An 11,450-nucleotide genomic window follows, 5' to 3' on the forward strand; every position below is an offset into this window, starting at 1 on the left:
TAGGCAGTTGAGCGGTAACGTGGGGAAACGTGCAGTGTTTTTTTCTAGGGACCAATGAGGAAGCGAGAGTCCGGTTTTTTTAAGCCAATGAACGAGCGAGTAGCTGTGAGGCCTCAGCCAATCAGTACGCAGAGTACCTGTAATTCTCCGCGTTTAAACCGCTGGTGCTCCGTTTGTGTGTCGCTGGCGTGAGAGGGCGACAGGCTTGTTGGTGTTTATGGTGTGAATGACTGCCCAGCTTAGCGGCGGAGGTGGAATAAGAGCGGAAGACGAGAGCAGGTGCGGATCTCTTGTGGTGGGTTTTCTAGAATGCCGTCTCGCGTAGAGGATTACGAGGTTCTCTATACCATCGGTTCCGGTTCGTACGGGAAGTGCCAAAAGATCCGTCGGAAGTCGGACGGAAAGGTGAGCAGTTTTTTGTTTTTTTATTTAAAAAAAAAAAAGAGGGGGGTGTTATTCCGTAACCGCAACAACTCGTGTGCCGTGGCACTCGTGGTTTCAGACTGTTTGTGTGTCCCCGGTGGTGGCCTCATAGTGCGGCCTTCCCTGCTGTGTGCAGCCATCACCTGGACAGCTCTAGCCAGTATGTGGGTGCCGTGTGGTGAGGGGGCTGTAGCCAGTATGTTGGTGGCGAGGAGGCTGTAGCCAGTATGTTGGTGGTGAGGGGGCTGTAGCCAGTATGTGGGTCCCTACGAGTGTATTAAGATACACCAGGGTGGGCATTAACACTCTGACCTCCCAGCTGCATTGGATTACAGATCTCTAGCGCGAATCCAGTGGCATACAGCTGTTACAACCAGCAGCCACCATCATGGCACTTACTGTCTGTGGTGTAGAACAGGCTGGTTACCTGAAATGGTTTATCCAAGGAACCAGGGACCAGCATTGTAGTATTTAGAAGTGTCTGTATAATACTACTGTCCACTGGAATCCAGGCTTGGCTTTTACAAGTCAAGTGGGAAATCCTTATTTGAGATGTCAGAAGAGAGTTGATGTGTTTGAAGATTCTGTCTGTCTCCTTGTAACCGGTGGAAGGTCACGTTGGCTGATGCTGACAGACTACATGCTGTGACCAGCTTGCTTTACAGCCTCACATTTTGTTTATTCTAAACAGGGTATGTGGTTTAGGCATTGAAAAGATACAAAACTTGTTTCTTCATAGACTAGCAAAAGTTTGCATGTCTAGATGTATAACTTGTCCAAAATATTAATTTCTGGTTATTTTGGCTAGAAGCAGCTAATTGGTGGAGGAAAGGGCTTCCATTGGGATTGGTGGGAGTACCCTCTGCATGTGCAGGGACTCATTGGAATTCTTTTTATTTTCTTCAGGTACTGGTATGGAAGGAGTTGGACTATGGCACGATGACGGAGGCTGAAAAGCAAATGCTGGTCTCTGAGGTTAACCTATTGCGGGAACTGAAGCATCCAAACATCGTCCGCTACTATGACCGTATCATTGACCGAACAAACACCACTCTTTATATAGTGATGGAGTACTGTGAAGGTGGGGACTTGGCAAGCCTTATTGCAAAATGCACAAAAGACAGGTATGCAGATTTTTTACTTGACCCGTCTATAGTTTAAAAGACCTGATGGTTTATTGTTTCATGTGTTGTACGGCTGAAAATGCTCCAGCAGCATAAGTAGTGCAAATTTTACCCTCTGATGAAATGGTTGTTTCTGCTAGGAAGGTAAAGAATCACGTAATCTGATGGAAGATAAGAGATTATTTTTTTTTTTTTATTTTATTTTTTTTTCTCTAAGTTTCTTGGTGGTCTCAGACCTTAATCAGTCCTTGGTCTTGTCTTGGATTCAGGATAACTTTAGGCCATCCCATGCATGTGTGGCTTCTGCATTTCTGTTTGGTGATGAATCTTTAGCATCCTTGGCAGCTTTGAGAATCTTGGTATTGAAGACTTGTCTACCTCCTGGTATTGCCCACCTTGTTGATGCTGGTGGGAAGCAGTTGCATGGACTACAGTTTTCAGTCATCCTTAATTCTAATGTCTTCAAATATACTCTATTATTCTCTCATCTAATTAGTTGCATTCTTTGAGTATTGGGCTTAAGCCTTGAGTCTCCATTTTTGTTTTGTTTTTCCTTTCAAGTCTTAAAGTGTCTCATTCTTTTGCAGGCAATACTTAGAAGAAGAATTTATTTTGCGTGTCTTTGGCCAACTTGCCCTAGCTCTAAAGGATTGCCACAGAAGAGGTGACGGTGGTCACACTGTCCTTCATCGCGATCTCAAACCTGCCAACATCTTTCTAGATGCTAAAAAAAATGTAAAAGTTGGAGATTTTGGATTGGCTAGAATACTTCACCATGATACAAGCTTTGCAAAAACATTTGTTGGAACTCCATATTACATGTCTCCCGTAAGTGCTGTTACTGTTGAGGGAATTGTGCTTGGTGGTTTGTTTTTGTGATTTAACTTGGACAAGCCTGCTTTGATTATGTATATATAAATAGTGTCTAACATACCCTAAAGATTCCTAGCTAATCTAAATTTCCTTATTTATGAATTTCCAGGAGCAGATGAATAGGATGTCCTATAATGAAAAGTCTGATATCTGGTCATTAGGATGCCTTATGTATGAGCTTTGCGCCCTCTCGTAAGTAAACCGCTTTTTAAATTTTTTTTATATTTATTTTTTTTTCTTTTTCTTGTGTGATTTTTGAGATTACTGCCTGTATGATACATGACATGTCCTGCCTTTTATTTAAGGCCACCGTTTACTGCTTATAATCAGAAGGAACTAGCAGAAAAAATAAGAGAAGGTAAATTTAGACGGATCCCATATCGCTATTCAGAAGAATTGAATAGAATAATTACGACCATGTTAAATCTGAAGGTAAGCCCTGTTATAAATAGACCAGTTTAACAAAACCCATGTACAGTGTATGCAAGTAGGAAAGCACTGTAAAGAAATCCACCACATGTATTATTTTCAAAAATCTCTGAAATGCAGTGTAAGAAACCCTTTTGTATACACAAACCATGATTAAGAAAAATGCATCTTCTGCTGTATATGCCACTCTGCCCCAGATATGCCTTTAGACTTCTCCCCGGGCTCCAGATTTCTTGGTGTCTAGTGGGGCAGGCGGTGGAGGACCTGAACTGCTGCTGCCAGCGCTTCCGCTGGAGCTTTTATGAATGAGCACGGGAAGGTTGTGTGATGTTATAGAAGGAGGGAGCTGGGTCCCCTGCATTGCTGCGGGGGATCTGCATCTTAGTCTTGTAGTCAGACCTCTATTTGACAATGGTTATTTTTTCAGAGGATTTGCTCTGGTTAAAAAACGCCTTGTCTTGTTATCGAGCAAATATGGTGATTCTGCAGTTAATCACAGAGGCACACAGAGGGTGATGTTGTAGCAGAGCTATCTGTTGGGAGGTGCAGCACACTGTTACAACTGGGCTGGGGGTGCCTCGGAGTAGCCTGCCCTTGTCTCATTGAGTAATAAACTGGACCTGTGAAAGCTTAATTTCATTGTTTTTTTTTTTAAATATGTAATTACTTTTCTATGTATTTTAGGACTACTTGAGGCCCTCAATAGAAGAGATTTTGCAACATCCCCTATTAGTTGAATATGTTCTAGAAGAGCAAAGTAAAATGTCTGAAAAGAAGGTCAGGAGGTCGGCAGAACCAGAGCGTATTCACCAACCCGACCCTGTGTCTTCAGAACTTCGGCTTAAAGAGCAACAGTTGCAAGCCAGAGAGAATGCTTTACGAGACCGGGAAGAGCTCCTAGAGCGTGAGTTGCTAAAGCCATGCAGCACTGGGTGGGTGAGAGGAGGAAATGGCTTGATAATTTTACATATTACATACATAAAAACCTAGTAAGTCAATTGTTTGGCAATGGTGATCTTTAGTACTTAAAATTGCAGAGATGCATCTTGTACTTTTTGTGAAGATGTAGCAATTATGTCCAAGCCCCTCATTTCCCAGGCCTTGTAGGATTCATGGATTTAATATTTTTGTACAGAAAAATTGTAAATTGGCCCCCAAAAAATTTAGTTTGGGTATGTAGGGTACTGCTTGCACAAACTAAGCTTATGTTTTGCTATGAAGCACACGGTATGTGTTGTAAAGGAGGTTATAGCACTGTTGGCTGAGATATTAAGCATGCTTTTTAAAACCTTAGTCACACCAAGTGGGTTCTCTCTACGTTTATATCGGTGCTTAAATATGAGCCTTTCCACAGAGAGGGAGCGAGAGCTATGTGTGCGTGAAAGACTGGCAGAAGATAAATTTACAAGGTAAGGCTTTCTTTACCTTTTCTGTCTTGCCCCATCCCCAAATGCTACTGATTTGCTTAAAATTCTGGTTTCTTCATCAATTTGGAAGGAAACTGCTTTATAAATTGTGGGTTTTTTGTGTGTGGGGGGGGGGGGGCGCTTCTTTGGTATGGTAGTAAAATGAGTTTCTTCCTATTTGACTCTTAGGGCCGAAAGCTTGATGAAGAACTTCAACTTAATGAAGGAGCAACGTTTGTTTGGAGCTGCTTTTGACAATGGCCTAGGTATGAGACCGAGGAGGAAACCCTTAGAAGCATTAAATGCCTGGCACAACCACTGAGAAAATGACCAGATATTCTTAATAGATTTTTATACTTTAATGCAGTTTTTTAATCCGTCATGCACTTTGACTGTATTGTCTTGTATACTAAATAAATATTTTTTTTTATAAAAGGTTCTGATTTACTTCCAGGGCCATAGTTAGGACACTCAGTATCTCCTGTATTCAGAAACAGACAACCACTTTATATCAAAGTTAAAACATCCCATATCCAAGCTGGATTGGGTCTACCTGAGTAGTGCGAGGTGTGTGTGCTTTTTCAATGGTTCCTGTACAATTGCATACTGGCAGTCCCTTTTTAAATAAGCACTAGCGTGTTTAAACTATTCCGAGTTCACGGGGTGAATGTCTAACTCATAATATGGAAATCCCACCTACATCCCACATATAGACAACACAATACTGGAGGATAACTGATGGGGATTTTTTGACATCGCCCTGAACCGAGAGGAGCAACCATTCAATAATACCAACAAGGGAGCAATGACAACGCTTGTGATAGATGGAGGCATCTGCACTAGCAAAGCAGTTTTCTGACAAATTAAACTTTATCCTGCTCCTGTAAATTTCAAAAACTTAATAAACTAAAAATTCAAAAAGCATTTGCGTTTTATGGTGCAAAATGAAAATGTTCCGTTGGTTAACCGAAAAATCTAAAGTTTATTTAATGCATTCTGCAGGTGGATGTCTGAATGCATCTGTAACGCGGAATAAGAAGGTCCACTTTGGTCATGAAAGCAAAGAGAACAGGAGCCAGGACAAGTATGCATTGCCGCAGGAGAAGTGCGCGGAGGTGAAGAAACGGCTCCACGCAGCTGATGTGCGTGCCAAGGCCTTATTTGAAATGGAGAAAAACTATCAGCTGAAAAGCCGGCAAATCCTGGGCATGCGCTAATTTTCTGGATTGACTAATGAGTTGTACATAGTATTTAAACTGTTTTTATAAAATGACCGTTCCTTTTAAAACCGCTTGGTTAGGTAGGCGTGTTTACCTATTCCACAACTTAAGATTTACCAAACAGGGTAATATTAATGAAACTTTCTCCTCAGTCTTTTAAAAGGCATTGTTTTAATTAAAAAAGAAAAAAAAAAAAAATCTTGTAAGATTAAAATTAGGTGTGTTTGCTGTTTTGTGTGTGGCTGGGGTTGGTTTGGATGTAGGAGCCAACCAAATTATTTATTCCTTCTATGGATCAGCAAACTAACTAGCTAAGTGACCATTGGAAAACTTAGAGACTACTCTTTGCTCTAAGATTTACCGACACGTAGAAAATGAATACAAATGCCAGTGCCTTTTATCTGCTATTTGAAGTTGACTGCCCCTTGGTTCTGTAAAACCCTGGGGACCAGGAAGTGGCTCCTGGTTGCCATGATGGACCTGGTTTGTTGAACCCTGCCTTAATCCCAGCTGCATTCCAAACATTTTCCTTTCACGGTGTCATAGGAAAAGTCATTAAAGAGATACTGGACTGTTGGTGTTCTATGGTTTTACATATAGATAATTTTACTTATTATACCTTTTGGTTAAGCAGAAAGCCCTCATTGTCGGAAGGAAGTTTGGAACTGAACCAATTTGAGTCTTCATTTAAGGGTCAGCTGCTGACTTGACAATACTTTAACCAACATCTCCTACCTATGCAAATAGAAGAATGCCTGATTAGTCAATGTTACATAGATGTGTCCATGCAGACTGTCATTCTGTCGATGAAGCACCTTTAGCCATGTAGTGGATCTGATATCAGAATATATTAGTCCTGATTGTTGATGTTTGGAAGGGGTCAAGTAGAAGAGGTGTGCATTATGAGTGAACACCTCTCTTCCAGCTGGAGTGGTGAATAAACTGTTCAATGAAAGGGGTTTGGGTAAGCATTTGTTAAGGATAATGCAGTTTAGATTGGGAGGTTGGGATATGAAAAGGCTCCTTTGTAGCCAATGGTAGAAAAAAAGTGAAAGAGAAACAGGTGACGGGTGTGGAATTTGCAAATATGTGGTGCCTACATAAAATGAGGGAGGAAAGGGAAAGGAAGGAGAATAGGGAGAAGAGAAAGAGGAAAACATAATTATAACACATTGATGGTAGCAATAACAGCTCCAGGATATGCAGATTACAGTCATTGTGCAAAGTGTATAGATTACTCATTGTGAAATGAGTATAAATCATTTGGTACCCTAACCTGCATAAAGGTTAGTTTGTAACCCCCATTCTTAGGTGTCATGTACATCCAAGGATTAGAACCATTCAGAATGGCCTCAGAGCCCAGGAACTCAACCCAATGGAGTCATTTTACCTTGATGGAACATTTTCTCTGGCTGATATTATCATTGACTGTTGATGGATGAGCCTGTTAAATGGGGTCAGCCGCTGTTTTTAATTATTTGAATTAACACATCCCAAAATGTTTGAATACTTGGGCACGACCACCAGATGTGAAGGTAAGTTCCAATTTCAGTCTGACACTTCCAGCAATGGCCGGAGGACTGGGGGAGGAAGTAAAGAAGCTTTGCAGGAACCCTATACCATCTTGAAAGTGACTTATGTGGGGTTTCTTGTACTTTACTGTGCATAGGGCCTTTGTGTGTTATTAGGAGAATTTTGTCCCATTCCTGATTGGTTAAAGTAATGTTTAAATCCCTCACTCAAAGATATATAAAGTAGGGTGGAGAATCCAACTGTGGATAATGATTGTGTGCATAAAACTGATTAAAGTTGTGGGGTCTATTCTGTTGCATTGCATATATTTTCAAAAGCAGTCGGGTTTTGTGGAAGGTGACTCTCTCAAGGGCTCTGGATCCAAGTGGATCCTTAAGGTCTGTGTGGGGTTTTCCATCAGGTCTGACACTGGTTTATTAGTAGAACCTTGAAGAACATGATAGAAGTGTGGGAACTGCCGTGGCCCACCTGGAGGTCCCTAAATGAAGTCTAGATTATGTGAAAGAGGGAAGCTGGGTAGGTTGCCAAGTGTCCTTTGGAAAGTTGTTTCTTCCAGACATGGAGGATTGGCATTAACAATGGGTGGTCAGTATTGGTAGAGTATCTATTACTGTCTCACAGCCATGCAACAGTTGGGGAATAAATATGTGTGAATAGGTATGATCCAGATAGAAGGAATGGACTACTCCACTATTTGTCATAAGTGGGATGCTATTAGTATGGCTCTATGTCAAGAACCCCCATCCCACCACTATTGCAAGTTCTAATTAGGTGAGTGAATGATGAGGATGTTTAGCGTTCCATACATACAGTAATGAGTCTTTGGCACAGAAATAAATATAGGAAGGGTTTGCATCAAATAGAGAAATCTAACCCAAACTTCAAAAATATGTACTTAAGACTGGGTAACAATACCTTTTACATCATTATCACTGGTTATAAGATGCAGTTTCATAAGCTGTCATTTACAATAATGAAATATATTATTTCCCCAAAGAAGGGATAAACTCTTCTAGATTGACCAGACAAAATTCACCTCTATTCAGAATAATCAAACACCATTGCATTTACCATCTCTTGTTGCTGTGGTCCAACGGGTCCTTGTTGATACGTTCAGTTGAAAAAATTAATGGAAAGAAAAATAAAACTAAACAATTGCCATAAAATTAGCCAAGAGAAGATAGTAAATACAAACATTAATAGATATTCAAAGTAATTATGAAAGAAAAAATACGGTCCAAAATTCCAGAAGCCCAAAATCAATTCTCCGGTACCCCTCCTTTTGTCTAAACACAAACTTTTACCATAATCTCCACCTATTGATTGTAATCCTCCAAACAGGGCCGGCCCGACAATGGAGCCGAGTGGGGCAACCGCTCCAGGCGGCACTCTTGAAGGGGCGGCACTTCGCCGCCCCAAGCCCTTTTTTTTTTTTTTTAAAGCGAAAGAGAGAGAAAGGGGCACCCCTGTCAGTACCCGCTCGGCGCCCCTCGCTCTCTCCTCTGCGGCGAGTCTCCCTGTTCCGTCTCGGTGCCGGCTTGTAATGCTGAGTGCTGGAAGATTTCCAGTGCTCAGCATTACAAGCCGGCACCGAGAACAGGGAGACTCGCCGCAGGACTGCTGAAAGGTAAGTACAAGGGAGGGCGGCAGGGACGGAGGGAGAGGAAGGGTAGATAAGGGGGGGGGCGGCAGGGACAGAGGGAGAGGAAGGGTAGATGAGGGGGGGGGCGGCATTTTAAAATTCGCCCCAGGCGGCATTTTGCCTTGGGCCGGCCCTGCCTCCAAATCAGAATTATGGATTTTACTTATTACAATAAAAAATTTCCTAGCATATTTGCACAGATTTATTTCCATGATTTACTGCTTAGAGACCTCTGGTCTAAGGAATGATTTTAATAAAATCATATAAAACGCCTGGTGTTTGTCCTTGACCACAATTCCTTCTCAGTTCTAAATCGGTTTTGGTGGCCTTGCAGAGTAGCAACATGTGAGAGTCACATTCTATGAGATAAGTAATTTCTACTCCCTAAAATTTCTCATATTATTGAAACTAAATATTTATTTAATTAGGAAATACTTGCCAAATCAGCTATTTTCATCAAAGCTTCTTTGTTGTCAATATAGAAACAAAACTAAAAAAATAAATGTAAAAAAATATTTTAAAGAGAGTTATGTAGGCAAGAGGTATATCGTATGCAATCCTACCAATATAAAACGGGGAAAACCCCTCTTAAAAAAAAGAGTGAGGCATAAATTCACTGGCTCAAAAATTCAAAAGCAAATCTTAAACCTATAGCATTCTAACAAGGTTAATAAAGGATGAGAGTAACGTCGCATCTCAAAGCAGCAATATGTAGAAAGAAGAATAAGTAACTTAACAGTTAGTGGGTGCAACGTAAGTCATATCGCACCGTAAGTTGCTTTTGTGGTAGAATCATGAAAAAAAAAAGAAACTACGTTTTGGAAAGCCATAAACTTAAAATTCATCCGATGAAATGAACACCATAGGTAAAAAAGTGGATAATACAACTTTTGTCTTCTCCTGACTCTAAGGAGCCACAGATGTGGATGGTTGAAAGGTTAGAAGCTCTGAAGCGTGTCATGACAGTGTTTTTGCAAAAAAAAAAAGTATCCCTAAACTGTACCAGTTGTACCCCAGTTATGCACATCTGCCCCCAGGCTTGCCACTCTGCCCCCCAGATATGGCACTCTGCCCTCCAAATATGCCACTCTGCCCCCCTGATATGCCACTCTGCCCCCCAGGCTTACCAATGCATGTAGACAACCTCCGCTGCTGCACGGCACTTCCGCCGTGGCTTCTATGACAGAGCACCGGAAATGTCGTGTCATGCCGGCACTCCATCATAGAAGCCCCTGCGAAAGTGCCAGGCAGCAGCAGAGGTTGTCTGCGGGTGTCGAACAGATGTCCACCGGCTGCCAGATAGGAGGATCCAGGTCCCCTGCAGAGCAGATTTGAGGTCGGATTAAAATATGACATTGAAACGAAGACAAACGGTATTTTTCAGAGCATTTGCTTATATTTGAGCAAATACAGTAATAGGACAAACAATATATTTTTAGAACAGGATGAGGTTTATAAGCCTCTTTCAAAATTGCTATATTAAAGCATAACACTAGGTGGTGACATTGTAGTATTCCTTTACAATACAGCATATATATTGTATATGTATGCACACAGGCCCAGACTGGGCATCTGGCAAACCAGGCAAATGCCAGTGGGCCGCTGGCCATCAACACCCCATAATCACCTAGTCTGCCGCTCAAGCAGCAGATCAGGTGCTGCAGCATTTGGGTGCATATGCCCAGGCGCACACTGTGTGTAGAATATGACCACTCATATCCATCCATCGGCCGCACCAACGTCATCAGGCAGCCGCAGACCTTAAAGTGCCACGGCTGCCTTGTGATCTCCAGTCTAGACCTGTGTACAGTGGTGTAACTACAGGGATGTTGCAACTGTAACGGGGCCTGTCCCTTCTAGGGGGCCTGGACGGCTCCTGCGACCCCTAGTTCCTGTCTCCTCGTGCCAGTTCAAAATTAAAATTCATGTTTATGGAACTACATGAGATATCTTTGTGGGCCGTGTACATAATAGATACACTGCCGCAATCTTCTACATGCTGGATGATCCGAGTAGTTACTTATTACAGACACAACAAACTTGTTGCTGTCTTTTCCTTTCCATGACAATATGAAATAAATGTGGCCAGATCTCTCAGGGACAAGCACATTGGCTTTTTGGTCTTTTTTTTGCTCCTGTCTGATATAAAAACCATAAGGGTTTGAAACGCCTCCTATGCTTTTAGACAGGGTTGTTTTCTCATTGATGGTCAGAAGATACGGAACTAACCACTAGTGAGATGGAAAGGAGCAAAAAGTAGTTGGAACTCCGAGAAAAGAGATACATAGAAGAAAATAAATTAAAATAAGCACAGAAAGGACTCAGCCAAATGCTGCCTAAAGCCCTTCTCATTAAGGTTATGGATATACTATGAAGAAATTACTGTAAATCTAATGATTATTACATAACTAAAGCTGAGGTTGCTCAAATAGTTTGGAATACATAGTGACAGCCAGAGACACAACTCAATAGGTGTAAAGTTAGATGTGGATTTTATTTAATTTCTGTATTTTTTGGCTAAAAACACAGAGACGTCAGCAGATCCTGTGGGTTTTAACAGGTTTGAGCCTAAGGTTAAGTCGTGTATGGATTCAGTATTTCTTTGGCTCCCCGTTAAGGTACTTGGTCCCGCTTCCCAGAGCTAACACTCATACTAACATGCAGACCTGTTCTAAAACACACACAAGCTAACACCATACACTTACCAACACGCACTCTAACCCCCACATACTAGTACACACTAACACCGTACACTAGCACACACACTTGCTCTCTCTCACTATCGCCCTCTCCCATCTAC

At 41.7% G+C, this 11,450-nt stretch overlaps 1 protein-coding gene across 3 annotated transcripts; it reads left to right on the plus strand.

Moving 5' to 3' along the window:
• The first annotated feature begins 309 nt into the window (after positions 1-309).
• LOC149303112 (serine/threonine-protein kinase Nek2-like) lies at positions 310-5,472 on the plus strand. Of its 3 annotated transcripts, none has more exons than XM_089481617.1 (9): positions 310-405; positions 1,330-1,547; positions 2,135-2,375; positions 2,530-2,612; positions 2,726-2,852; positions 3,534-3,781; positions 4,193-4,258; positions 4,445-4,515; positions 5,258-5,472. In XM_089481617.1, exons 1-9 carry the CDS (start codon positions 310-312, stop codon positions 5,470-5,472), a joined length of 1,365 nt encoding a protein of 454 aa, XP_089337743.1. The 3 variants fall into 3 exon arrangements, with proteins under 3 accessions (XP_089337743.1, XP_089337744.1, XP_089337745.1); XM_089481618.1 differs by having other exon boundaries at positions 3,534-3,753; positions 4,204-4,258; positions 4,445-4,521; XM_089481619.1 differs by having other exon boundaries at positions 3,534-3,753; positions 4,204-4,258.
• Positions 5,473-11,450: the final 5,978 nt, after the last annotated feature.

This window comes from Sceloporus occidentalis, unplaced genomic scaffold (genome assembly GCF_023333645.1).
Source record: "Sceloporus occidentalis isolate IW3139 unplaced genomic scaffold, rSceOcc1.0.p SCAF_15, whole genome shotgun sequence".
Lineage (NCBI taxonomy): Eukaryota > Metazoa > Chordata > Lepidosauria > Squamata > Phrynosomatidae > Sceloporus > Sceloporus occidentalis.